General features: G+C 44.0%; 1 protein-coding gene across 1 annotated transcript in view; it reads left to right on the plus strand.

Moving 5' to 3' along the window:
* The window catches only part of TIMP2 (TIMP metallopeptidase inhibitor 2), a 201,231-nt gene that overhangs the window by 118,928 nt on the left and 55,940 nt on the right, over positions 1–26,363 (plus strand). The window contains exon 2 of the mRNA XM_085617463.1: positions 15,751–15,851. Within this exon, the coding sequence (XP_085473589.1) occupies positions 15,751–15,851 (101 nt within the window). The remainder of the gene's footprint in view (positions 1–15,750; positions 15,852–26,363) is intronic.

Consider the following 26,363-nt stretch of genomic DNA (forward strand, 5'->3'; position numbering starts at 1 on the left):
CACATACATATATAGCCGCGCACCGTGCGCGCACCCTAACGTGCGCAAGCGTAATTCTGATTGGTGGTTACATGTCAGTCAACGTTCAAATTGGTCGAAACCAGGAAGTGTCGGCCGCCATTTTGTTTGTTGTGGGTGCGAGAGTGAAAAAGAGAGATAGCAAACGTGAAAAGGGGGCAGGGTAGAGAGTTCCTGACCCCCTAGCCTTTGTCAGGGGGTCCCTAAAGGACCCCGAAGGGTGAAAAACCATTTTATTTATTTTTTTTTAAATCGTGGGGTGCGCGCATGGTGCGCGCACAGTGAAAAACCATTAACAAAAATAATTAAAAAAAAAATTAGCATTTAAAAAACCGTACAAATTCACTTAAAAAACCATAGGTTTCAGGCACGTTATAGTTAGGAATTAGCATTTAAAAAACCTTGCAAATTCACTTAAAAAACCATAGGTTTCACACATGTTATAACTATAACTCGCGCGACCGCCACTCTATCACAAGGATGATGTCATCAGTGATGTCATGAGTGATGAAATATGTGACGTCATGAGCACTGGATTGCGGGCGCACGAGTTATAGTTATCTGAGCTAACTATAACGGTGGAATCTCATTGGTTTTTTACGAGTGAAATATCCACCTAACTATAACATGTGTGAAACCTATGGTTTTTTAAGTGAATTTGCAAGGTTTTTCAAATGCTAATTCCTAACTATAACGTGCCTGAAACCTATGGTTTTTCAAGTGAATATATATACATGTGTATATATATATATATATATATATATATATATATATATATATATATATATATATATATATATATATATATATATGCACCAAAACCTCCTTCTTGCGAATGAGCAGAGACCACGCTGGGGAACACCTTGAAAGCAGTTTTTATTACGTTATGAGGCGAATGTATTTCGGCTGTACATCAGCCTTCGTCAGCGCCATAATGTCCAGGAGGCTTTTAAAATCACGATCCTGAGTCCTGCTGCCCTCTTATTGGCTGAGGGCCCGCTCCGCCCCCTGTAGTAGATTGCTCACCTGTTGTCAGTTCATATGCTGTTAACGAACCACATCACCCAGAATACATCGTAATGAGTCCAGGTAGGTGATGTATGGGGGGTGTCTCGCCTGATGGTTATGCGGAATGGCAGAACAGTTCGTGTTTAAAAACCAATATCCTGCTTGCAAAGGAACAAAGCGCCTCCTTGGGTCCCCAGACCGCCTCAGCCTTAGATGTCAGGGATAGTGTCCGGCGGGGGCAACAGTGGCAATACATGTCGCCCAGCATGTGGTTAGGTAACCACACTACCGCCTTGCTGTCTCCCCAAAGTCCATGGCGTGCCCCGACCTTCCAATAACTTGGACATACAAAACAGCCACAACAGCGGCGAAGCCAGTAACGTCAGGGCCAACTTGCGAGGCGGGGGTCGCTGAACCGTGTTTCTGGCTCACACGGGAACTATGCACCAAAACCTCCTTCTTGCGAATGAGCAGAGACCACGCTGGGGAACACCTTGAAAGCAGTTTTTATTCCGTTATGAGGCGAATGCATTTCGGCTGTACATCAGCCTTCGTCAGCGCCATAATGTCCAGGAGGCTTTTAAAATCACGATCCTGAGTCTATTACCTACTGGCGGTCGCCAGTAGGTAGTTATAGTTAGGACCCTGTTTCCATAGGAAAACCGCAACATTCTATTTGGAATAACTTTGGCGCCGGTCGACGAATCCTCGCGAAATTTTCAAAATAGGTGGGGCGCTACGCTCCGCTCCTACCCTGAAAGTCTCGGGGGGATTCGTCAAGCGGGGGCTGAGATAAAAGGGGGGTCCCAAAACGCGTTTTTCCCATGCATTTTTCCATAGGACCTTTAGACACAGCTACAGCCCGAACGGCTGAACAGAGTTACTTGAAATTTGGCAGAGAGGTAGTCCTCAGGTCAAGGAAGTGCCTTTTGTAGGTCTGGTGTAAATCTGTTCAGTAGTTCCTGAGAAAATAGCCTTTAAATCAATATATATATCTGAGCCAGCTTACGGTAAGCTTACCGTGCGCTTACGGTAAGCTTACCGTACGCGTACGGTGACGTGCGCGAGCGCGAATCTGATTGGCTGTTAGATCTTAGTAAACATTCGTGCGCACACGGATTGAACTGCGTTAAGTGGGCGCGCACGCCACGAATGGCGTAAAGTAACTTAGCATTTAAAAAAACGTACAAATTCACTGAAAAAACCATAGGTTTCACACACGTTATAGTTAGGAATTAGCATTTAAAAAACCTTGCAAATTCAGTGAAAAAACCATAGGTTTCACACATGTTATAGTTAGCTGGACATTTTACTGATAAAAAACCAATGAAATTCCCCCGTTATAGTTAGTGCAGGCAACTATAACTCACGCGACCGCAATCCTCTGCTGATGCTAATACTGTATTTAGACACTTATTTACCCATGTCTTCTTCCATAAATTTTTAGCTATACATATATTACAAATATTTTTTTTTCATAAAGACACATATGTCATCAGCAGAGGATTGCGGTCGCGTGAGTTATAGTTGCCTGCACTAACTATAACGGGGGAATTTCATTGGTTTTTTATCAGTAAAATGTCCAGCTAACTATAACATGTGTGAAACCTATGGTTTTTTCACTGAATATATATATGTGTGTATATATTATCTACTGGCGGTCGCCAGTAGACAGTTATAGTTAGGACCTATTTTCCATAGGAAATCCGCAACATTCTATTCCCAATAAGTCTGGCGCCGATTGACGAATCTTCGCGAAATTTTCCAAACTTTTGGCCAGCTCCGCTCCTACCCTGAAAGTTTTGTGGTGATTCGTCAAGCGGGGGCCGAGAAAAAAGGGGGGTCCCAAAACGCGTTTTCCCCATGCAATTTCCCATAGGATCTGTTGTCGCAGCTACAGCCCGAACCGCTGAACGGAATGACACCAAATTTGGCAAAGAGGTAGTCCTCAGTTCAGACTCGTGCCTTTTGCATAAATGGTGTGAATCTGTTCAGTAGTTCCTGAGAAAATTAGAGTTAAAAGTACATAAATATCTATGGCCGGGGAGGATCCGCGCACCCTACCCGCACCGTAAGCGCACCATCCCCGAACTGAGCGCGCACCCTTCCGATCGCGCGCTGAATGCTAATTGGCTGTCGAGTGTCTCTCTACATTCGAAACCAGGAAATGTTGGCGGCCATTTTCTGCCTCGGTAGAAGCGAGGCTGAAGAAGCAAGGGGAATAAGTGTGTAAAACATATAAAGGGGGCAGAGTGGAAATACTCTGACCCTCTAGAGGTGCTTAGGGGGTCCCAGAAGGACCCCCTGGGGCCCCCTTTAAAAAAAAAAAAAACGGCGAAATGCGTAACCGGTGCGCGCATCCTATCGCGTTCGGTGCACGGATTCTCACGCGTTGGGTGCGCGGATCCACGGCAATGTTTTTTGAAAAAAGACAAGAAATCATTGGTTGTACGACTACTTTCTACACTGAAAGGTAGGGTGTATACTTCTGTTTTTTAAAGGTATGATTCTTATTGGTTAACAAAAACAGATTGTAAGGAACATTATATATGATAAGCTGATATGTTGAAAAGTCAAGCACACTTCCTGTCTTGTTTAATAACATTGTGTGCTGAACTTGTGACCTGTGAGCTCAGTGCAGTGTTCCATGACCTGTTTCTATGGTAACAGGCAGAAGGCAGATTGGGGGAAGGGTGGAAATGTATTTCAGTTGGAAAGGGTTGAAATGTTGAACCAATAGAAATGTGTGTTTGCTTTTGAGTTTATGTGTGAAGGATTGTGATTTGATGTTTACATGTATATGTGTGGAAAATGAAAGGGAAACTTTTCCATTCTTTGTTTTTGCTGAGAGGTGCACAGTGCAGAGATTCTGTAAAAGAAAATATGGCGAGTGACTGATATACTTCTTAATCTACAAAACAACTTGAAAGATGAGTTATTTCATTGTGAGGGGATGTATGTAGACTATTTTGATTTTAATCAGACTAATGTATTTCTCCTGCTAAAGTGTAGGGAGTACTTTTTTTCCCTACAATCTTATTGACAGTGTGTGTGCATATAGAAACCATTCTGTGATAAGCATTTGTGTTTTTCATGTGTTTGCAGACAGATAACTGTGCTGTTTTTATATTTCAGTAGAATTAGAAACCAGTCATTGTTTATGAATTTGTGAAATGAGTTATGTTATGTTTCTATACTAAAATGTAGTACTACTTCTAGATGAAGAAATGTGTTTTGGTATAGTGCAAGGGATAGTGTTGTTTGTCTAGAATCACACAGTGAGTCTGTGTGCATTTGGGAACCACTGTGAGAGAAGCATTTGGTAATATCGTGTATTTGCTGACAGATAACTGTTTTAACCTGTCATGTTGTGAAGTTTTAGTAGCATTAGAATACAGTTATGGCTTATGATTTGATTAAATGAGTCAGGCTTTGACAGAAAAGGGAAGTCCTGAAATATGTAGATTGTGTGCAGTTCCCTTACCACTTGCACTGTAGTGAATGAGTTTTGGTAAACTCCTAGGGATAGTGGTGCTTGTCTAGAATCACAGTGTGAGTTAGTGTGTATTTGGGATCAGTGTGAGAGAAGCATTTGGTGACATCATGTATTTGCTGACAGATAACTTTTTTAAAACCTGTCATGTTGTGAAGTTTTAGTAGCATTAGAATCCAGTCTTTGCTTATGCAGTGATTAAATGAGTCATGCTTTGACACTGATGTGCTGTACTTAACTCTTCTAGACTAGTGAATGAGTTTTGGTGAACTCCTAGGATAGTGTTGATTGTCTAAAATCACACTGTGAGTCTGTGTGCATTTGGGTAAGGATTGTGAGAGAAGCATTTGGTAACATCGTGTATTTGCTGACAGATAACTGTTTTAAAACCGGTCATGTTGTCAAGGTTTAGTAGCTTTAGAAGCTAGTGTTTGCTTATGCTTTGATTAAATGAGTCAGGCTTTGACACAAAAGTGCAGTCCTGAAATATGAAGATTGTGTGCAGTTCCCTTACCACTTCCACAGTAGTGAATGATTTCTGGTAAACTCCTAGGTATAGTGGTTGTTGTCTAGAATCACACTGTGAGTCTGTGTGCATTTGGGTAAGGATTGTGAGAGAAGCATTTGGTAACATCGTGTATTTGCTGACAGATAACTGTTTTAAAACCGGTCATGTTGTCAAGTTTTAGTAGCTTTAGAAGCCAGTGTTTGCTTATGCTTTGATTAAATGAGTTAGGCTTTGACACAAAAGTGCAGTCCTGAAATATGAAGATTGTGTGCAGTTCCCTTACCACTTCCACAGTAGTGAATGATTTTTGGTAAACTCCTAGGTATAGTGGTTGTTGTCTAGAATCACACTGTGAATCTGTGTGCATTTGGGAACCAATGTGAGAGAAGCATTTGGTAACATTGTGTATTTGCTGACAGATAACTATTTTAAAAGCTGTCATGTTGTCAAGTTTTAGTAGCATTAGAAGCCAGTCATTGCTTATGTGTTGATTAAATGAGTCAGGCATTGACACTAAAGTGCAGTCGTGAAATATGTAGATTGTGTGCAGTTCCCTTACCACTTCCACTGTAGTGAATGAGTTTTGGTAAGCTGCTAGGGATAGTGTTGTTTGTCTAGAATCACACTGTGAGTCTGTGTGCATTTGGGAACCACTGTGAGGGAAGCATTTGGTGACATCATGTATTTGCTGACAGATAACTTTTTTAAAACCTGTCATGTTGTGAAGTTTTAGTAGCATTAGAATCCAGTCTTTGCTTATGCATTGATAAAATGAGTCAGGGTTTGACACTAAGGTGCAGTACCATGTACTATTCTGTTCACTGTGGCAGAACTGAAAATTTAAAAGTTTTAGCTAAGCACTGTCCTAGAAGTAGTCTGATTATTTAGTCAGTTTCTAAGTACCAAATAGATTGCTTCAAATGTCTATGCAGTATGCATGTAGTGTTCTAACATACTATACACTTGTCTTTTAGATCTTCAATTCCCTAGTCAGTATCCATACACTTCCAGGAAACACCCTGTCACTTCCTTTGCAGTCCTCTAGAGACCCATTCAACAGCATGTACTAATCCATTCACTGTGCCAAAACCCAAACACTTATAAATTCACCAAGATACTATCTTTGCAGTACTCTAATCCTTCAGTCAGTGCCTAAGTATTCATGCACTGAGCCAGGCCTTAGCACATGGAATGCTTCAAACCCCTATCCACTATGCATGCAGTCCTCTAACCACCTACACACTTGTCTTTCACACTTTCAATTTCCTAGTCAGTATCCATACAGTCCAGCAAACATCTTGTCACTGCCTTTGCACTCCTCTAGTGACCCATTCAGTACCAAGTACTAATCCATTCCCTGTGCGAAAAGCCTACCACTTATAAATTCACCTAGGCACTCTCCTTGCTGTACTCTAATCATTCAGTCAGTACCCAAGTAGTCATGCAGTGAGCCAGGCCTTAGCACATGGACTGCTTTAAATGCCTATGCAGTATGGATGCAGTCCTCTAATCACCTACACAGTTGTGTTTCACACCTTCAATTCCCTAGTTAGTATTCATACTCTTCTAGCAAACACCCTGTCATTCACCCAGTGTGTCTCCTTATAGTACTGTAATCATTTAGTCAGTTAGCATGTAGAGTTTTAGTGAGGTAGGCTTTAGGGCATGAACTGCTTCAAAGTAGTATGCACTATGCATGTAGTGTTTTAACCATCGTCACACTTGTGGTTCAGGGACATAGTTTCTTAGTCAGTATTTATATAAAATGTGTTTGTACAGTAATGGAATAGTATAATTTTGAAAGTTATTAATATACATTTATTTGTGATTGTTTTTTACAGATACAGAATAGGAGTGTTTCTCATCTGTTTGCACTCTTCTCGTGCAAGATTGTTCGGATGAAGGGTCCTTAGATGTTTCATCATACTTGCCGTGCCGTACGAGTATTTCTTGTTAGGATCCCCTCGTGACAGAACTCTTTTGCAAATCTTGCACATGATCAAGGTGGCATTGGTCTTTGTTTGCCCCTTGGGAAAAGTAAAATATTTCCTCACCACTGAAGAAAAACGTTGTGGGCGTGGTGCCTTCTGCAAAAAAATTTCCTCAGATTCGGTAAATATTTTAAAGCGGCAACATTTACAGTTTTTGTAAGTTACACTTATAAAATTTTGTTAGCTGTATGCATTTTATATATCTGTGATTTGTTTCTTGTGGTATTTTGTTGAGAATACCATGTTGTTTTTTTTTAACAATCTTTCTGATTTTCCAGGTCTGTCGTCGACATCCATGGTCCCCACAGGAGTGTTCCGCCTTGTTGTTTTGTATTATTGTTGTTACATTTTGTTTATTAGTTTATCGTTCATATACATGTTAATAATAAAATAAAGTTTGAAAATAGTTTATCGTTTACATATTTATAATTATAAAAAATAAAGTTTGAAAAAAAAAATAATAACGTTTTTGGTTGTTCTCTTAACTGCTGTGTGACTCTTTCTTGTTCTTAATACTGTTATTTGATGGAGTCCACCATGGTGTTAAATTTTGGGGCACTTATCGCTGGATTACTGGTGATATCTGCAGTTTGCACCAACTTCTGAATAGTGTGTTAGATTTATCTCAACTTTACTTCCGTTAAAGTGCTGATAATGAAATGGAGACTAGCCGTTCTCGTGCAAAATGACACGAGGTGCACCTTTCCGATTTATTCTAAATACTAAAATCCTGTATTGAATTGCACTGAGGTATTGGCTGCACTTACAGTGTACACACAAAATCTATTAAGAAATCTCATTGTATTTATATTGATTGGGAATAGTGCGTCAGGTGCTGGATCTTGACGAGATACACTGCTCAGTTCGTATATTGTTCTGCACACGAAAAAAAATCACATCACAACTTTGACACCAATTGCAATGCGAAACAAATTCCGGCGATAAGACACGTTAGCACCAGGGATTTTACACCTGCTTTCTGCTGGTGTTAAGCAGGACAACTACCTGCACCATGAAAGGGAACACAGCCAAGAGCCACACCAGAACACCCACAGGTGCCATAGAGTCAATGAGCATGATACAGGGATACCCATGAGGGCCAGAAGACTCATCTCAACAACTCCAGGACCGCCAATGCCCCCCAAACCCACATCTTAGCAAGTGTGTCCCTGTGGTCATTGTCTTAGCATGATAGGCACGAGCCCTGCAACATCACAGTGTGCTGTCACCTCAGCGTTGGCAGTGAGCCTGGACGTGTAGCTACGCACGCATCCTCCTGCATGCACAACTGGCGTGTGCTGGTCTGGGGTTCACAGATCAGTGCAGGGGTGTGCCTATCCGGCAAGGGGAACGGGGTGTCTCGGACATGTTAGTGTGCAGGAAGTGCGGTAAGTGTGTCTCTGTGTTCTGGTGTGGCCTGCTACAAGAGCCGCAGCAGTCGATGTTGTAAAGTGGCATGCACCACCTCCAAACGGCACTGTGATGGTGTAGTTGGAATGTAGCAGGACATGCGCAAATAGGCATTACAATGGTGTGCCGTACGAGTGCACGAGCTACAACAGCGCACCGTACAAATGTGTGGGGGCTCATGGGAGGGAGGAGCAGCTGTTTGGCAACATAACACACAGTGAACTCGACCATGTGCCACATGCTGGGCATCTCATCCATGATGAACACGGTCGCAGACATCCCACAACACCAACGACTGGCCTTTGTACACATCCTGTATGAATGCAGCGTGGTTTTCACTTCTATGCTCGTTCAGTGGTGTGATGTTGGCGGGTTGTGTGACTTGTGCTCCTTGTTGGTGTGTTTCATTTTGGCCATTGTTAGTCTATATGTGTGTTGTACTTAATTGTGCATGTGTGCCATTCTGCCCATCTCCCCCCTCCCCCCGCTTCCTAGTGCTGTTATAAATTGATACTTGTATAGCGCACTACTCACCCACAAGGGTCTCAAGGCGCTTGTACGAATACCGCTGTGGAACCCATCCTGGCTTTCCCTGTGAGGCGTCCACTCCTGGGCACCCCCAAGGTGGAGGCCAGGCATCCTTAGCGTTGTGGGGGCCGTTGTGGAGATTAAGCAAGCTATTGCTCAGAGTTGCAGAGTGGGACTCCATAATTGGAATGGCACCGAGGCGAGAATTATCAGGTCTGTGGAATTTTGTGCCCAAGACCCACCCAGGCGGGGAATTGAACCCTGGTCCCAGGCTAGACCTCTGCATCAGGGTCTGCCGCTCTAATCATTGAGCCACACTTCTCCACTGTTGTGTCTATAATTTTGTTGCTGCACACATAAATACATGTAAAGAATAAATTAGAATAGTTCCTTGATTCTTTTAGGTTTCAAAACTTCTCTATTGGTTTCTTTTTAATTTTCAATATGAACCGTTTTTTTAATATTCAACAAGACATAGAAGTCAGAAGTGCTGATATTGATATTCTATCAACACACTTTCTAGAACATTCTACAACACGTGCAGGTTAAAAGTTCATCAATTTTTTAAAACTTAACGATATTTTTTTGCAACATTTTCTTGAACATTTAACGACACGTGCAGGTTAAAAGTTCACGATTGTTTTAAGTTCGAACAGTGCCTTCCAAATGCAAGTAGCAGGTGTGGTTGAGCTGAGCAAATTTTATCCTATGATATGTACTCCACGTTGAGACTGCTTTTTCTTAACCAATCACAAAGATGCTTTTCCACAAAACTAATGTGCACCCTACTTTTAAAAAAGAATGCGTTTCATGATATCTTTAGAGATAACTTATAGATAGGAATTAGCATTTAAAAAACCTTTGAAATTCACTGAAAAAACCATAGGTTTCATGCACGTTAAAGTTAGGAATTGGCATTTAAAAAACCTTTGAAATTCACTGAAAAAACCATAGGTTTCAGGCATGTTATAGTTAGGAATTAGCATTTAAAAAACCTTAGAAATTCACTGAAAAAACCATAGGTTTCAGGGGCGTTATAGTTAGCTGGACATTTCCCTCGTACAAAACCCTAGAAATTCCCCTGTTGTAGTTAGTTCAGCTAACTATAACTCGTGCCCCCGCACTGCACTGCTGATGACGTCCCATATTACATCACTCATGACATGGTCAGTGACATCACTGATGACATCACTGATGACATCTCAAATGACATCACTGATTACATCACTGATGACATCATCCATTGAGTATGTGTTTCTAAACAGTTTTAATATGTTTAATATATATAGGGAAAGGCTGTTGAAGATTAAGTGGGTGTACAAGTGTGTGAACGGATGATTTTTTAGGTGCGTAACTGACTCTATAAGTGAGTCAATAAATGTATCTTACTGCAGACTAGTGACTAAACTGTGTGAATGTCTGTATGTGTCTGTGTTTTGGTGTATAAGTGGCTGCATGGTTTTGTGAATAGCTATATGAGTGTCTATATGGGTTATTGATTGGTTGTCTGAGTATCTGTATGGGTGCCTGAGTGTTTGTGTGGGTAGGGTGTGTGTGACTCTGTGACTAGATGTGTGAGTGGGTGATTCAGTGGGTGCATGGTTTTAAGAGTGCATCTGTGATGGACTGTATGGTTGGGTGAGTGTATGTATGGGTGTGTTAGTGATTGAATGTATATCTCAGTTGTACATGTGTCAGTAACTACATATGTGAAACGCAGTGTATATGTGTGTAAGAGTATATAACTATCTATATGTGAGAGTGTGTGATTTTGGGAGTGGCTGTATGCGCCATAGTGCAAGGATATCTGTGTCATGTGCTGTTTGTTTTTCTGCAGGAAGACACAGAATTTGTTAGTATTTTTATGAGTAAGTGAACTTGAGTGTGTTTAACTGTATAGGTGAGTAAATTGGACTGTGATTAATTATTTGCATGACTGACTAGATGTGTCAGTACCTCAATGGATGATTGGCGGTGTGTGAGTGTCTATATAGGTGTATAAATGCACAGAGTGACTGTAAGTATGAGTGACTGTACAGGTGAGTGAGTGGACATGTATGTAGACCTAAAAGTCAATGAGTGGGTGTGTAGTTATTGGTATTGGAGTATCTATGGTTGTCAAAATGGCCGTTTGAAATTTTGAGTCGGTGTATCAAAGGTTATATTAGGGTGTGAGAAGATGCACTAATTTATCACATGGATGACATCATCAGTGATGTCATCAGTGGTGTCATTTGAGATGTCATCAGTGATGTCATCAGTGATGTCACTGACCATGTCATGAGTGATGTAATATGTGACGTCATCAGCAGTGCATTGCGGGGGCGCGAGTTATAGTTAGCTGAACTAACTATAACAGGGGAATTTCTATGGTTTTGTATGAGGGAAATGTTCAGCTAACTATAACACCCCTGAAACCTATGGTTTTTTTCAGTGAATATATATATATATATATATATATATATATACGGAGGTGCGGGCGTTTCTGGAATAAACCTGCATTTCACTTACATTGGGTCTGCTTTTCGTCCTTTGGATGGTTGGCGTAGATGTAACTCGAACTCAAAAGCGCTTGGGAATCCTTTTTATTTTCATGGCACCAAGACGAGAAAAACCCAACGCGTTTCAGCGTCAATACACCTTGCTCACGGGTGAATTCAAAGTGTTTGCTCTTAACATATATACAAATTGATCACGTACAACGTGACCTCACCATTAACATAAAAAGTGGACAAACAGTGAAAGCGTATCACCAAACAATGGAGAAACATCGGCCATTTTGTAATGTGTTCATAAATACATGATTAATGTTTTCAGTATTTTGAATATTTTCAATATTGTAAATATTGTTTCTCTTCTAATGATTTTCTACATGGTAGATGAAAATAAATGTAACAATCTACACATACCCCTATGGCATTCAATACAAGAATATGTGACATGCATAAAATTAAAACTCCAAATAATGAATTAACCATATTGTGCTTCACCACAATATCCCTGGAAGATTGGTTGTACCAATTATAGTAATCTTCCCCTAATTATTAGAACCAATCATTCTAACAAACTTTCAATGAAACATCAATGTATTCATTAAATATTCCTCAAACTACTCCATATTAGTTGTATGACGGTCATAATGTATCTTTTATTTATCATCCATAATTTATATTTCTTTATTATTTCAAGAAACACAATCTGCCAAGTGGCTATTATCTGATTATCCCTCTATACATCCTTATATAGAAAATTACACAAATTCATTTAACCCAAGTGGGACCCTAAATTATATAAAGGAATAATCAAAATGACCTAATATAGCAGAGAAGAGGAAATAACAAGGGAAAGATAGAGTGAGAGAAACAATAGAAAAAGAGATAAAGAAAGAAAAAAAGAAAAAAAGAAGAGAAAGAAAGAAAGAGAAAAAGAACAAAAGAAGAAAAAAAAAACGGACATGTTATTTTCACTGACACCCAAGTGGGAATATCAGTCAGTCATTATACACTGATAAAGGCAAGTTCCGTTTCTTTTCTTTCCACATAATTATTCAAAATTCTTTCAGATACAACCACACTTCTTCGTGAAGTATATCATCTTAATCATAATTAACAGTCAAGAAAAAAATCTTCATACTGTGTCCATATCACTACTGTCTTATCACCTAGGAAAGAAGAGATCAAAAAAAAGTCTAATTCATATATTGAGGCCTATTCTACCCAAATCAAGTTTGCTACGCTAAGTAATACATATGTGACAAATATAAAGTGAAAGTGCAAGTCAAAAAACTTTAGAATTAAATACATAAACACTATTTACGGATACAGATCGCACAAGTTTATAATCTCTGAAGTCAATGTAACGAGGAGAGATAAACCGTCAGATTGTTGAAATCTAAATGGAAGCCTTATTCTTGTTCTTCTTTTAATGTTAATCACCTAAGAACCAGGACAATTCTCCCTCCGAGTTCAAGCCTTGCGGGATTTTTGTATCTAGTTCCATGGTATATTTGGACTCAAGTTGGCGGAGACGGCGAATCCTATCCTCACCCCTGATATTAACCGGGATTTGGTCAATCACAAAAAAGTTTAAAAGATTGCGGTTGCTTGTATGGGATTCCTCAAAGTGGCGCGCCACTGGGGATCCTTTGTCCTTATTCTGAATTGCCCGCATGTGCTCCAACACTTGCTGGAAACATTGTGCTGCCCACATATTGTTTAGGGCATGGGCATCTCAACACATATACGCAAAATTCTGAAAGAGAAGTCAGATGCTTTTTCTATGTATTTTTCTGTGTTGGTAATAGGATACAAGACTTTCTTTATGTTAGAGCTATGTTTACACGCCTTGCACGCCATACAGGTGAAAAAGCCCTGGATTCCTTTTTTTCAAAGTTTTAGTCAGTGAAACTTCATTCCTACAGAGCCTATCTTAGAGAGAATTAGCTTTTCTAAATGAGATGTTAGGAGATTCCTTCAACAACTCCTCCAAAGTAGACTCAGTTTTCAAAATCTTGTACAGTCAACTGTTGGCTGTACAAATTAATATAATCGATAATAGCAAAGACCCCTGTGAGTGCTTTCTTGAAACCGAAGAGGGAAAGGGAGTGAGGGCGCACATATATATATATATATATATATATATATATATATATATATATTACCTACTGGCGGTCGCCAGTAGGTAGTTATAGTTAGGACCCTGTTTCCATAGGAAATCCGCAACATTCTATTTGGAATAACTTTGGCGCCGGTCGACGAATCCTCGCAAAATTTTCAAAACTAATGGGACGCTACGCTCCGCTCCTACCCTGAAAGTCTCGGGGGGATTCGTCAAGCGGGGGCTGAGAAAAAAGGGGGGTCCCAAAACGCGTTTTCCCCATGCATTTTTCCATAGGACATTTAGACACAGCTACAGCCCGAACGGCTGAACAGAATTACTTGTAATTTGGCAGAGAGGTAGTCCTCAGGTCAAGGAAGTGCCTTTTGTAGGTCTGGTGTAAATCTGTTCAGTAGTTCCTGAGAAAATAGCATTTAAATCAATATATATATCTGTAAGCGCGCTCCGAGCGCTACCGTACGCGTACGGTGCCGTGCGCGAGCGTGATTCTGATTGGCTGTTAGATCTTAGTAAACATTCGAATCGGTCGAAACCAGGAAGTGTCGGCCGCCATTTTCTCTCTCGCACTCGGAGGGGTGGAGGAAAAAAAAAGTTGGATATCATAAAAAGGGGGCAGGCTAGACAGCTCCTAACCACCTAGCCTTGGTTATAGTGTGCCAGAAGGTTTTGAAAAAACGCCGAATAGGCTTACCGTACGCGTACGGTAAAAAATTAATAAAAAAACAACAAAATCCATATTTCCCCCCCCCCGTGTGCAAAAGGTGCCCGCAGGGACCTTTTGTGCATGGCATATTACTAACCAGTGAACATTTAATAGAAAACCTTTCAGAACGAAGCGCATAATATGTCCTCCGTGTGCGGACGGTGCGCGAAGGGCATCGTGCGTACATGGCCCATCCAGCCTAACGTGGGCACGCGGTGCGCATAGCGCACCGCGTGCCCACCGTGCGTGCACGGCACTAACTGCGTTAAGTGGGCGCGCGGTGCACGAAGCGCACCACGTGCTCACTGTGCGCGCACGGAACGAACTGCGTGAAGTGGGCGTGCACGGCACGAACGGCGTAAAGTAACTTAGCATTTAAAAAACCGTACAAATTCACTGAAAAAACCATAGGTTTCACACACGTTATAGTTAGGAATTAGCATTTAAAGAACCTTGCAAATTCACTGAAAAAACCATAGGTTTCACACAAGTTTATTTATGTTTGAGGCTCTGATTTAAATTGAAACCATAGGTTTCACACAAGTTTATTTATGTTTGAGGCTCTGATTTAAATTGAGTTCAAATGTGGAATTATACATTATAAGATGGCCGCCGCTTTTCACAAGGTTATGGGTATGTTCACCGTTTGTTTTTATGTTTTACACTGCATTTAAATAATGTGCAAAAAAACGCCTGTCACTCAGCGTGATCAAGGCGTAAGCTGAAACGCGTTGCTGTGCAGCCAGAATAAACCTTTTTTGCTGCAACTACCCTTGTGTCCGTGATATTTCCAGAATCGGAAATAGTGGTGGAGTAAGAGATACAGGGTTTCCGATACCCTGAACGCGGACCGCTCGATTGACAGCCTTCAACCTGATCGGACTCTTGTGTTAATATATATATATATATATATATATATATATATATATATATATATATATATATATATATATATATATATATATATATTCTAAAGTAATTGCTATTAATATATAAAATACACAATACATTCCCTAGAACAGTTTCATTTCCCTTTCAGCAAAGTGTAACTAAAGAAATTGAATATCATCTTAGATTTGTTTAGAAGTGTTTAGCCCTTGGTTATATGTCTATGTTTTATTTGTATGTGATTCACTTGGAGAGCAAAATAACTCAATCTCCCATTAATGATTTGTAACATACAGCTGTGTGAACCCTTTTTTAATGTATTATGATTTAAGTAAAAATTATGTGATAGTTTTGAATTCTGGTAAACGATAGAACATATTTAATGTTATGGCTGAGAGTGTAAACAGTCTCAGGACTCTGAATTCTTGAGATACAGAATAAGTTGTGGTTACGCATACCATCCATCCCAAGGCATAAGACCTGTCACTTCTCTCAACATCTTTTCCAAATGACTGGGCTAAAACAACTCCTCCTGGAACATATATAAAATTGTTTTGACTCTTTCACTCTTTGGCTTTTTTTGCAGTGATCCGAGCAAAAGCCATCATGAGCAAAGAGGTGGAGTCTGGAAATGACATCTACGGCAACCCAATCAAAAGGATCCAATATGAGATCAAGCAGATCAAGGTACCAAGACTGTCTTAACTGCAACACAATATACATGTTTGTTTCGCCAGTGTGTGTGCGTTTACCTAGTGGTGAATATTTATGAAAGGATGTCCGTGGCAGTGCTACAGGGCCCAGCACTTGTCTTCTCAGCTCTAGATCTCAGCCAGTGACTTTCCTCCAGAAACACCGTCCTTGATGCAGGCGTCTAACTGCATAAGCTTCCCCCAGCAATGCCCTGACAGTGCTATAGGACACTAGTAGCTTGAGCTTTGGTCAGCAATGTTGGATACTTCCCACAGAGTGTGATCTCCACAGCAGTGTTACTTTCCTCTAACAGATATGCGAGTGTCTTCCTGACAGAACTGAAGGACTTCAGCAGTATCACTTGTAGTGTGAGTTCCCTCTAGTAGTATGAGGTTCCGCCGTCAGTGCCTTGTCTGGCATTGTGAGCCTCCTCAACAGTCTCAGCTTGCTTCATTCCAGCATTGCTATGCCAGTGCTGTAATATGCTCTGTCTGTAACAGTCTCTTTAGCAACAAAAGTTTCCTTCAGAAGTTTGAACTTCCACTTGTGAGGTCCCCCAGAGGTTCAAGATTTCTCCAGCTGTGGGAACCTCTCTCTCTGTAGTGTGAATTTTTCTCCTCGGCTTGAATACCCTTTCTCACTCAACAGTGCCCTTAAGGGCCCGTTCCTAAGTTTGTTCTGGAGATGTATCCTCAGGCAATATATATCTCTCCTCCCAATTATAACTAGCACGGGGTTCCTGCAAACAAGACTATCAAAGTGCAACAAGACTGAACCCAATTTTACCTGCCAGAAAATCCAGACAGTAAAATCAACATAAGGTTTGGGCTGCAAGAGCAGCCTAACCTCAGCCCCCGGCTGACCCCCTTCCACAGAACAGCAAGAACAGGCAATGCTCCCCCTTGCCAGACCACTAGTTCCTCTGTCACCTGACACTGTCCTCACATCCTCTCCCAAATTTAACTCCATGTGGTACATGGGAACACTAATCCCCAAGGTATTGTGGATTCTGTGTGGAACTTTGCCTGTATAAAACTGATGTGCACAGTTTTTCTCCATTATGTGTGGATTAACTTGTATTAACTGTATTTATGTGCGGGGATTCTGTCCGTAAATGTTATTTCTGGCCACATAGTATCTCCTCATAAAAAGCTGTCTAATTTATAATGAGGTCAATAGTGCACTAGGACGCCGGAAGGGTGAGCTTCTCTCAGCAGTGTCTAGTTGATGCTATAAATCCAAGCTTGGCAGATGCCTCCAGCATGCAATGACAGCACAATAAGATCACACGTGTGTGAGTTTTGTCTAGAACTGCCCTTTCATTGCTACATAGCCCAAGCAGTGTGGATTGCCTCAGACAGAACGAAGGACGTCAGCAATGGGCGCTCCAATCTCAAGCACTGCAGTCTCATCTAGTATGGCACTGTTAAACAGCAATATGACTCCAGTGCAATTGGGCCCCCAACATATAGGGTATCTCAGTGTACTGCCAATGCAAGAGTCCTTGTAAGTACCAAAGGACACCATGAGTGTAACTCCCTCCCTAAAATGACTTGTGAGTGCTATCCTACTCAGCACCATCAATACTTTGTCTATGCTACAGAACTCACCTCAGTGCGAACTTCCTCCAGAAATGCCTGTCAGTGCTTTAGGACTCCTGGGTGCCCTTCCAGGGACCCATACAATAATTAAAGCTTGGATATGGGTAAATAATGGACCGATTCATGGAGCCTAGTAACAGGTCTCTTGGGCTTCTTGATTCTAGCGCATGAGATGAATATCCAGAGGATTTACCCAAAAAGGGTGGGTTTACAGACATTTCTGCAGCTCTCCCCACAAGTCATTAGTTGTTTTTTCTTTAGGTCGAGCTAGACAGCGCATGCGCTGTCTATTCGAGAACTGCTGTAATCAGTCAATGGGCATCAAGTCCATCCCCTTTTTGCCATTGCTTTTTATTTGTCAATGTCAGTGTCCTTTAAAAATCCTTACTTGCTAGTGGTCAGTCCTACTCTTTGTTCCTCTTTTCTCTTTTCTGTTCCTCCCACATAGCAGGGACTTAGTACTGTCTCATTCCACTGTGGTTCTTTATCTGTTCCCTGGGGGATTCTTTTTTCCTTGGTTTCCTGCTCTGTTACTGTTTGCCTGTGTTTATCTTCAGCATCCTCTCTGCTTACATTCAAGTATACCATTCTTCCTCCCATCACAGTTTTGCTACTGCTGCCTCTTTTACTACTGCTTGCCCCACCAAGACTCCAACTCCATTGTTTGTATGTTTTTTAATCAGGCTTTTTGCACTTTTTGATCTCCACTGTCATTTGGGCTTTTTCTAGTAGGAGATTTTCTTGGTTTTGGCATATTTTAAAGGGGGTTGGGCTTGTTTTTAGGTATGGCCTGCAAAGGCTTTATATGCCACCCCCAGTCTTTCCTTGCTTTTCATTGGTTCCTCAACGGGCCACCTACTTTTCCTGCAGTTGTACTGGCTGTAGCATATTTTCTTGCATTGGCCAATGCTTGTTCGTTGCACGAGGGACTCTCCTTTTTGAAGGCACAACCTTCCCGTGACAACACGTGGGGATAAATCCTGCAGCAAGTGGAGTGCCCTTCTCTTCACTGCTAGAGGCGGCGCTGTCTCTCCGCGCAGACAGAGCCAGGGGTCCACCTAGCTGGATAACCAGTAGGGAGGAGAGGAGCAGCTGGTCCCACCCTCTGTCACTCACGGTTATGTTCGCTCCCACGCTGCAATCAGCGAGGATTGTATAAACCTGGAATTTGTAAATGCAATTAAAAGATAGTGTAAATTCGTTGGGATCACCGGCGCATTATCTTGCTTCTGCCATGCACCACTGTCTCAGATGCGCGCTCGCTCTAGAACAGGGCAAAGCAGGCATGGGCGTCCGCAGGGGGGGGGGGGGCAAGGAGGGGCGCCCCTGGAGTGCTCCTCCTTGCCCCCACTGCGGCCAGCCATGCTTTTACGGACGCCTTTTGTCCGTAATTACGGGCCCTGCAGGGAGCAGAGCTGTTCCCTGCCAGAGGCCTAAACTCCCTGTTCGGGCGCCTCGCACTCCTCCTCGCAGCCCCTCCCGCCCATTGTCATTCTGCCTGTGGCTGATTATCACAAACAGAATGACAATGGCCGGTTTGAGCTGCGCGCCACAAGCACGAGTGGTTAGGTCTGGACACAAAGACCTCCTTTTAACACAGTGTAGCTTGAGAGCAAGGGGTCTTCTGAATGAAGTTCTGGGGGGGTCGATGCATTATTCTCCCAAGTCAAAAATTGAGGTTGCGCCATAGCCCGGATTTCAGATCCTACCAAAACGTACACAGACTTGTGTCAATAACATATCTATCTGCCAGTATGCACCCTATCATGTCTGGCAGGACATGCTGACCCTGTGTTTCACTGCCTCATATCCCCCTGCACCCCACTCCCCACTGCCTCATATCCCCCTGTACCCCACTCCCCGTGCCGGCTCTAGGGCGGTGCGACCGGTGCCACCGCCCCGGGTGCTGACTTTGTGTAGGGGGCGCTAATATGATTTTAAAAGCACCTGCTTCTTTCCTGGACTCCTAGAAATTTTCAGCCACCAATAAAAATGTCTAAATGACTGCAGTGATTAATGTACTTCTTAGAGAGGGAGAGATCGAAGTTTTGTGTAATGGAAGTTTCTACTCATCCTAAGGTAGCGCAGAGGGTTACTATGCTTGCTGCAAAGAACGTGCAGCTCACAAAGTGCGTATAATGTAATGTAAATAGGTCAGTGGGTCACACTTTTGTCAGAGAGACCATATTGTTGATAACTCTTTATGAGTTAAAATCCTATTGTGGAACAGTGAGCAAGTAACTGTTATGAAAGATGCATGCAAACTTTAGGGTATGGGCTAGAGCATTATGATTTCCCCCCAGCTTTTCATTATCCTAATGTGGCAAAATGGGTTAATTTGGGTAGAAATCAATTCTTATTAATAAAGGGAACCCCCCATCCATGGTGCTAGGTTTTAAATTCTAGGTTTCTGATTCTCCTGGCCAAGCCCTCTTAAACTATCCTGCCTACCTGTACGGATGACCTGTGACTCCTACACCTTATTGTCCTCTCTCTTATGTAACATTTCCTATGCACTGATTTACACACTTATGATTGATTGTCTCTATGTAATCTGTGTAATGTAAAGTGTTCTGACACCTTACACGGATAGGAGCGGCGCTATAAAATGAATTAAATGCACCTGAGACTGAATGGTTACGGAGGCTTGAGGGGCGCTGTGAAAGGATGGTTATGAAGAACCTGTAGTGGAGGTGGTCATTGGGGGTGCCAAAAAGCATTGTCGCACTGGGCGCCACGAGCGCTTAAGCCGGCCCTGCCCGCGCTTACTGCCTTATATCCCTCTGTACCCCACACCTCACGCTAACTGCCACAACATATCCCTCTGTACCCCACACCTTGCGCTAACTGCCACAACATATCCCTCTGTACCTCGCACCTTGTGCGCACTGCCACAACATATCCCTCTGTACCCAGCACATCATGCTCACTGCCACATATGCCTCTGTATCCCACTCCTCACACTCACTGCCTGATCGCTCATTTTACCCTGCCATTCATCTTCTACGTGTTCTCTCCCCTTCCACTCGTTCTACCTCTGTTCACCCCCTTACTTCTTTTAGTGCCTTACATCTTTCTCAATATCTCTACTTCTTTTCCTCTTCAGTAACATCTGTGGCACATCTCTGCACTTCCATCATATCAACGCACCCCTCTACCTCACCTGTCTACCTCAGTCTTTATTATTCCCTCTTCCTCAGCTGTCTCTACATGTCTATGACACACCTCTCCCTCTCTCTACCTGGCCCCCTCACGTTCTACGACTGCGTTATTCTCCCCTCTCCAGCTTTGATTTACCTGTCTCTGCTCCTGAATCTTTTTCTTCTACACCTCACTTCTTTGTCTACCCTTCACCCCTCGCTACCCTTCTGTTTGCCTTACTACGGTCTTTACCCGACCCACCTTTCAGTGCCTCTTCCCATTTCGCCTCACTCCCTCACAGCGCTCTCCTAGCATGCATCTGTTTCTCCCCTCACCACCATGCCTGCCTCTACCCGTCCTTATCTTTCTAACCAGCCCAACTATCTACCTTCCTGTTATTCCTGGTAGCCAACCTTTCATCTCACCCCTCCGGTTGTATTACCTACGCATTCAAATGGAGTAGGTCATTGCTGTGCTCCCAACCAGACATCGAGACCCAGTCCCCTAGCCTCTCAACATGCCCAGATATAACAACAAGCATTGGCATAGCCAATTGGTCTCGCCTTTGGGACCTGCTGCAGAATTAAATACTTATACTGCCGGCATCATACTTACCCAGCGCCAAGACGCCTCGGCAAAAGTGAGCTATATAAGTTCTTCAGTCAGTGAGTCAGTCATAAGGTCCCAAAGGCGAGACCTATTGGCTATGCCAATGCTTGTTTTTCTCAGGTTGGCCTGAACATAACCCGATCCTGATTGTCTGCCATTTTAGCCCCGCCCCTATTGATTAACATTAGCCACGCCCCATCATTTGCCAGGTTCGCCCCCCCCTGGAAAAATTTCTGCGGACGCCCATGAAAGCAGGGCTTCTGGTGTCGCATCATCACGTCTTTTTTGCACTTTCAGCTTCTGCCCTTACGGCCGATGTATTGACTTGCTGAGAGGAAGGGTTTTGAAAATGGGTTGACTGTGTTGGAGGCGGCTAGACGATGGGGTTAGGTTCTTCACTGAGAACCAGAAGGCCTATGTTTTATTCTGGGTTTCCACATTTGGGGGTAGATCGATGTGAGTGCCTGGACACAATCACTGCATATCCATATTGTTCCCCTCACTCTCGGAGTGAAAAAAAGTCTTTTAACTCGCCAGATTACTACCCTTCACCGGCCTTTGGTACAACTTGAAAAAGACTCGCATTTTAATATATGCAAAAAAAGTCATTGTTGTTTAACTAATACCACTAACAACCATTGACAAAGTTATTAGTCTTGGCTTCTTTTACGTGTATGTCAATCAAACATACTTCATTTCAGCATTTCCCCAGTAATGTTAGGCGTATGTCAGAGGTTGCATTGTATCTGGAACAGAGAGGGGCAGCAAAATGTTACTCAGGCAGCACCCACCTAGGCACTGATGTTTAGCTTTGCGTTTAAGTCACGCCTCTTTGAGAGCTCACCCAGTTTTCTCATCCCACTTAAAGCCCTGCTGGGAACCATTGTGAATTGACAAAAGCTGATATATAAAACATAGTGTGCTAGACCTATGGCATATACACTTCAGTTCAGTCCAATTCTGAGGCCCACAAAAAAGATTACAGCTGTGCGGCACATTACCGATAGAGCTACGATGTGCCGGCAATAAAATCAAGCTATCCTGGCGGAAGAGGGGTGAAACCCCGAAACTGGCCCTAGGATGCTTGTTTCCAGTCCAGGGAGGACCTGGCTTGGCAGTTTGGGCTGGACTGTTCCCATGAGGCACAGGGTCAAGACTGATTTGCATATGGCTGGGTTCAAACTGGAATGGCATGGTGAGCAAAATAAACGATGGATTTATGCCCAGATCTCTGTACTGGGGTGAATGTATGACATTGTTCTGCATTCTGTCCATCAACTGTTGTTTTTGCATTTGTCACCCCGAGTGGGACGGGTATGCTCAGACGTGAGTCCCGTGCTCTCCATGCCACTGGAATCAAGCTATCCTGGCTGAAGAGGGGTGAAACCCCGAAACCGGTCCTAGGATGCTTGTTTCCAGTCCAGGGATGACCTGGCTTGGCAGTTTGGGCTGGACTGTTCCCATGAGGCACAGGGTCAAGACTGATTTGCATATGGCTGGATTCAAACTGGAATGGCATGGTGAGCAAAAAAACGATGGATTTAGGCCCAGATCTCTGTACTGGGGTGATGTGACGCGGTGGAGAAAGCAAGGAGTAGGAGAGCAATAGGGTCTTAGACAAGTCGTTTTATTGACGGCTCACAAAAAAGGAAGTGGAACAATGTCTTTTAAAGTAAACCACAAACAAAAGAATCGGGCGACTCTCCGTCCGAATTCCTCTTCAGGACAGGGTCTATGTCAGGCTTCAGTCTTCTGTCTTGCCACCCGGAAAGGGGAAGAGAAGCGTCTCTCTGCCTTGGTGATCCGCCGGTGATTCCCCAAAAGAAAAAGAAAACAAGAAAAACTATATATAAAGGCCGTCGTTATGCGGAGAAGCGTTCTTCAGGAAGGGGAGTGAGGGAGCACCAGTTCTCCTGCCCGGCACCGTGTGTGTGAAGGGATTGGGGTAGGGGTGGCGGCGTGCTCGGGGTTCCTTTACTACTGGGTGTTAGGGCTCTCCCTTTTGGCTCCTCGTCTCACCCCCTGGCTCCCGCGCCGAGTAGGGGTATTCCAGATAGCCCCTAGGGTCCCCCGTACCTTGTCAAGCCATGCCCCTCCAGGGACATGGCTCGCGTGCTGGCGGTACCGGATGAGGTCCGGCTCCCTTCTTTCAGCTGGTCCCTCGGTCCTCAGCGGAATCGTCCGGTCGTCGTCGTGGTCCCTCTTGGCCTCTGGGTCAGTTTCCTCATCCCAGGCGCACGGCGGTATCCACCAGGTCTGGAGGGCTTCGTTCGTGACTCTTCTCTCCGTCGCTCCCGGCGTCGTCTGCCTTGCTCCGTCCTCTTCCGTGTTTTTAGGGTCCGACTCCGGGTCAGGTGACCGGATCAGCTGGTGTGCTTCTTCCTGACGCCTTATCTCCGGGTTAAAGGGGAAGAGACCTGACGAGTCCGGTCCCGGCTGTAAGAGGAGACAAGGAGAGAGGTAAGCGGGAAACGGGTCTTCCGGCGGTCCGTCTGGGGACGGCCCGTCACACATCCCTTCCCCAGCATGTTCCCGATCGCGGAACAGAGGGACACGGGAAAGAAAGTCTGCGTTCCCGTTGTCCACCCCCTTCCGATGCCTGACCTCGAAGGAGAAGGGTTGCAGGGAAAGGAACCAGCGAAGGATGCGAGGGTTATGACCCTTGTTGCGACTCATCCACAGTAAGGGGGCATGGTCCGTATACAGTATGAAGTGGGAGCCTTCCAAGTAATAGCGCATTTTATCAATAGCCCACTTCAGGGCCAAGCATTCTTTCTCGATGATAGGGTATCGCTGCTCCCTCGGGAATAACTTGCGACTGAGAAATATGATAGGATGCTCTACGTTGTTGGCGGACATTTGGGACAAGACAGCCCCCAACCCATGCTTCGAAGCATCAGTGTGGAGAATGAAGGGTTTGGTGAAGTCCGGTGAATGGAGCACCGGACTGGAGGTTATGGCTTGTTTCAGGAGGTGAAAGGCGTTCAGGACAGCTGGGGAGGGGTGGTTGAGCGCGGCGGGGGGTGTCCCTTTCTGGAGGAGGTTTGTGAGGGGTGATGCAATCTCCGAATACTGGGGTATAAACCTCCTATAATAACCAAGAAGGCCTAGAAACGCCCTCACTTCCTTTCGTGTCTGGGGAAAGGGTGTCGCTGTTATGGCCCTGACCTTCTCCTCCTGTGGTTCTATAAGGCCTTCCCCCAACCGATATCCCAAGAACCTGACCTTCTGGAACCCTACAGTCGACTTCTTAGCGTTGACATGCAACCCTGCCTGGTCTAGGGCTTGTAGGACTTTTTCCAGGTGTAGGAGGTGTTCCTCCCAGGAGGGACTGAAAACGACGATGTCGTCTAGGTATGCTGAGGAGTATTGTTGATGTCCTGCTAGGACCCTATTCATAAGCCGCTGGAAGGTGGCAGGTGCCCCATGCAGACCGAAGGGTAAGACAGTGAATTCGTAGAGGCCCATGGGTGTAGAAAAGGCCGTTTTCTCCCGATCCTCAGGTCTGAGGGGAACCTGCCAATATCCTTTGGTTAGGTCGATGGTGGTGATGTACTGTGCGGTTCCGAGCCTCTCTATCAGTTCGTCTATGCGTGGGAGGGGGTAGGCGTCGCACTTAGAGATCGCATTGACCGCACGGAAGTCCATGCAAAACCTGACCGAGCCATCTGGTTTAGGGACCAACACAATCGGGGATGACCAGTCGCTTTGTGAGGGCTTGATGACTTTTAACTCTAGCATGTTCTCTACCTCTTTTCGTATAGCTTCCCGTCTGGCTGCAGGTATGCGATATGGCTTGAGTCGTACTCGTTTCCCGGGGACAGTGTCTATACGGTGCTCAGCCAGGCTGGTTTTCCCAGGACGGTCAGAAAAGAGGTGCGAATATTTGTGTAGGACCCTGTGCATGGAGGCCCTCTGTTCTGTCAAGAGATCAGGATTCACCACTAGGTGACATAGGGTGGAGGCGTCGCCCGTAAGGGGTTCGATAGAGTGAATCTCCTTGGGGAGAGGACCCAGCCATTTCTTCAGGAGATTAATGTGGTACAGTTGGGTACGACGGGGTGTGAGTTGTATGTGGTAGGTGGTAAGCCCGACTTTCTCCAGAACCTTAAAAGGGCCTTGCCAATCGGACCGTACCTTAGCTAGTGAAGAAGGCAATAGGACCAGGACCCAGTCCCCTTTTTCTAGGACCCTCCACTTTTTCCCTTTATCATAGATGGTTTGTTCTTTTCGCTGAGCTCTTTCAAGGTTGGAGTTAGCAAAGTCCCTGAGTTTTCCTAGCTTAGAGCGCAGCCTCCGGGTATAGTCAAGGAAGGTCCGGGTCTCCTCTTCCGTTTCGTGTTCCCAACTTTCCTTGGTTATCTCCAGGAGACTGCGGGGTTCTCTCCCATATAAGAGTTGGAACGGGGAGCACCCTAAGCTGTCTTGAGGTTGGCTCCTGATTGCATATAGGGCCAGGGGAAGTAGAAGATCCCATTCTCTGCCCTCCACAGCCAAGAGTTTTTTTAAGGTCAATTTTAACGTGGCATTGTAGCGCTCACACAACCCGTCTGTCTGGGGGTGATAGACTGAGGTCTTCAAGTGGGTGATGTCTAAGGTCTTGCAGATTTGTCTCATCAACCGAGACACAAAAGGCGTTCCTTGGTCCCTTAATATCTCCTTGGGGATCCCTACCCGAGAAAACAACTCTATCAGCTTCGTGCTGATATTCTGGGTAGTAGGGGTCCGTAGGGGAAAAGCCTCAGGGTACCTTGTAGCGTAGTCGACTACTACTAGGGCGTACAAACAACCGCTCTTGGTGCGTGGTAAGGGTCCTATGAGATCCATTGCTACCCTCTCAAAGGGCCGGCCTATGATTGGTAGGGGTTGTAAGGGGACACCCGGGGGCCTGTAAGGGTTTTTTCTTTGACATACCTCACATTCCCGACAAAAGTTAGTAACCTGAGAAAAGATGCCTGGCCAGTAGAAATGTTGTAAAATCATCTGCGTGGTTTTCTGTGCTCCCCTATGTCCGGCTAGTAAATGAGTGTGAGCGTAAAACAGTACTTGCTCTCGGAAGCTTTGGGGAACCAGTAGCTGAGGGTTTCCTCCTTTTTCTCCCTGCCTGTACAAGAGGTCTTTTTCTATGATGAACCTGGGGTACGTGACAGGGGGG

This window comes from Triturus cristatus, chromosome 7, assembly GCF_964204655.1.
Source record: "Triturus cristatus chromosome 7, aTriCri1.1, whole genome shotgun sequence".
Lineage (NCBI taxonomy): Eukaryota > Metazoa > Chordata > Amphibia > Caudata > Salamandridae > Triturus > Triturus cristatus.